The following is a 665-nucleotide window of genomic DNA, read 5'->3' on the forward strand; positions in this document are numbered from 1 at the left end:
GGCCGTGGGCACGGCTGCACCCGGGCACTGCCAAGCACAGAGTGGGGACACGGCGACAGCCACACCCCCCTGGCGGGCACGCCGAGGCCAGGGGACCCCCAGTTCTAGCGGCACGGGCGGAAGGTGCCGGGGTGGAACGTGGGCAGCATGTCCCGGTTGGCACTGGTGGCCTGGCGCAGCGCCCACAGCCACTGCCACAGCTCTGGGGCGCTCTGAGGGGACAGCAGGGACGGGGCACACCTCCCCAATGTCCCCACCCCTCCCTGGTGTCCCCATCTCTCTCCAAGGTCCCCATCATTCTCCAAGGTCCCCACCCTTCCCTCGTGTCCCCACCCTTCCCCAATGTCCCCATTTCTCCCCGGTGTCCCCACCCTTCCCCAATGTCCCCATCCTTCCCTGGTGTTCTCATCCCTCCCTAGTGTCCCCACCTCTCCCTGGTGTCCCCATCCCTCCCTGGGGTTCCCATCCCTCCCCAATGTCCCCATCCCTCCCCAATGTCCCCATACCTCCCTGGTGTCCCTATCTCTCTGCAGTGTCCCCATCCCTCCCTGATGTCCCCACCTGTCCCCGGTGTCCCCCCCCTCCGTGGTGTCCCCGTGCTGTCCCCACCTTGGCGAGCAGCAGGAGCGTGGGGCCGGTGCCGGCCTCTGTGCACTGCTCCCGCA

General features: G+C 68.3%; 1 protein-coding gene across 1 annotated transcript in view; it reads right to left on the reverse strand.

Annotated features, from left to right (window-relative positions):
• Positions 1-11: 11 nt before the first annotated feature.
• RASAL1 (RAS protein activator like 1) overlaps positions 12-665 on the reverse strand; it is a gene marked incomplete at its 3' end in the record, with an annotated part of 3641 nt that continues 2987 nt past the window's right edge. Inside the window, 4 exon segments of the mRNA XM_031063148.1 lie at positions 12-40; positions 43-116; positions 118-212; positions 610-662. Of these exon segments, the coding sequence (XP_030919008.1) occupies positions 12-40; positions 43-116; positions 118-212; positions 610-662 (251 nt within the window).

This window comes from Geospiza fortis, unplaced genomic scaffold (genome assembly GCF_000277835.1).
Source record: "Geospiza fortis unplaced genomic scaffold, GeoFor_1.0 scaffold31, whole genome shotgun sequence".
NCBI classification, from domain to species: Eukaryota; Metazoa; Chordata; class Aves; order Passeriformes; family Thraupidae; genus Geospiza; species Geospiza fortis.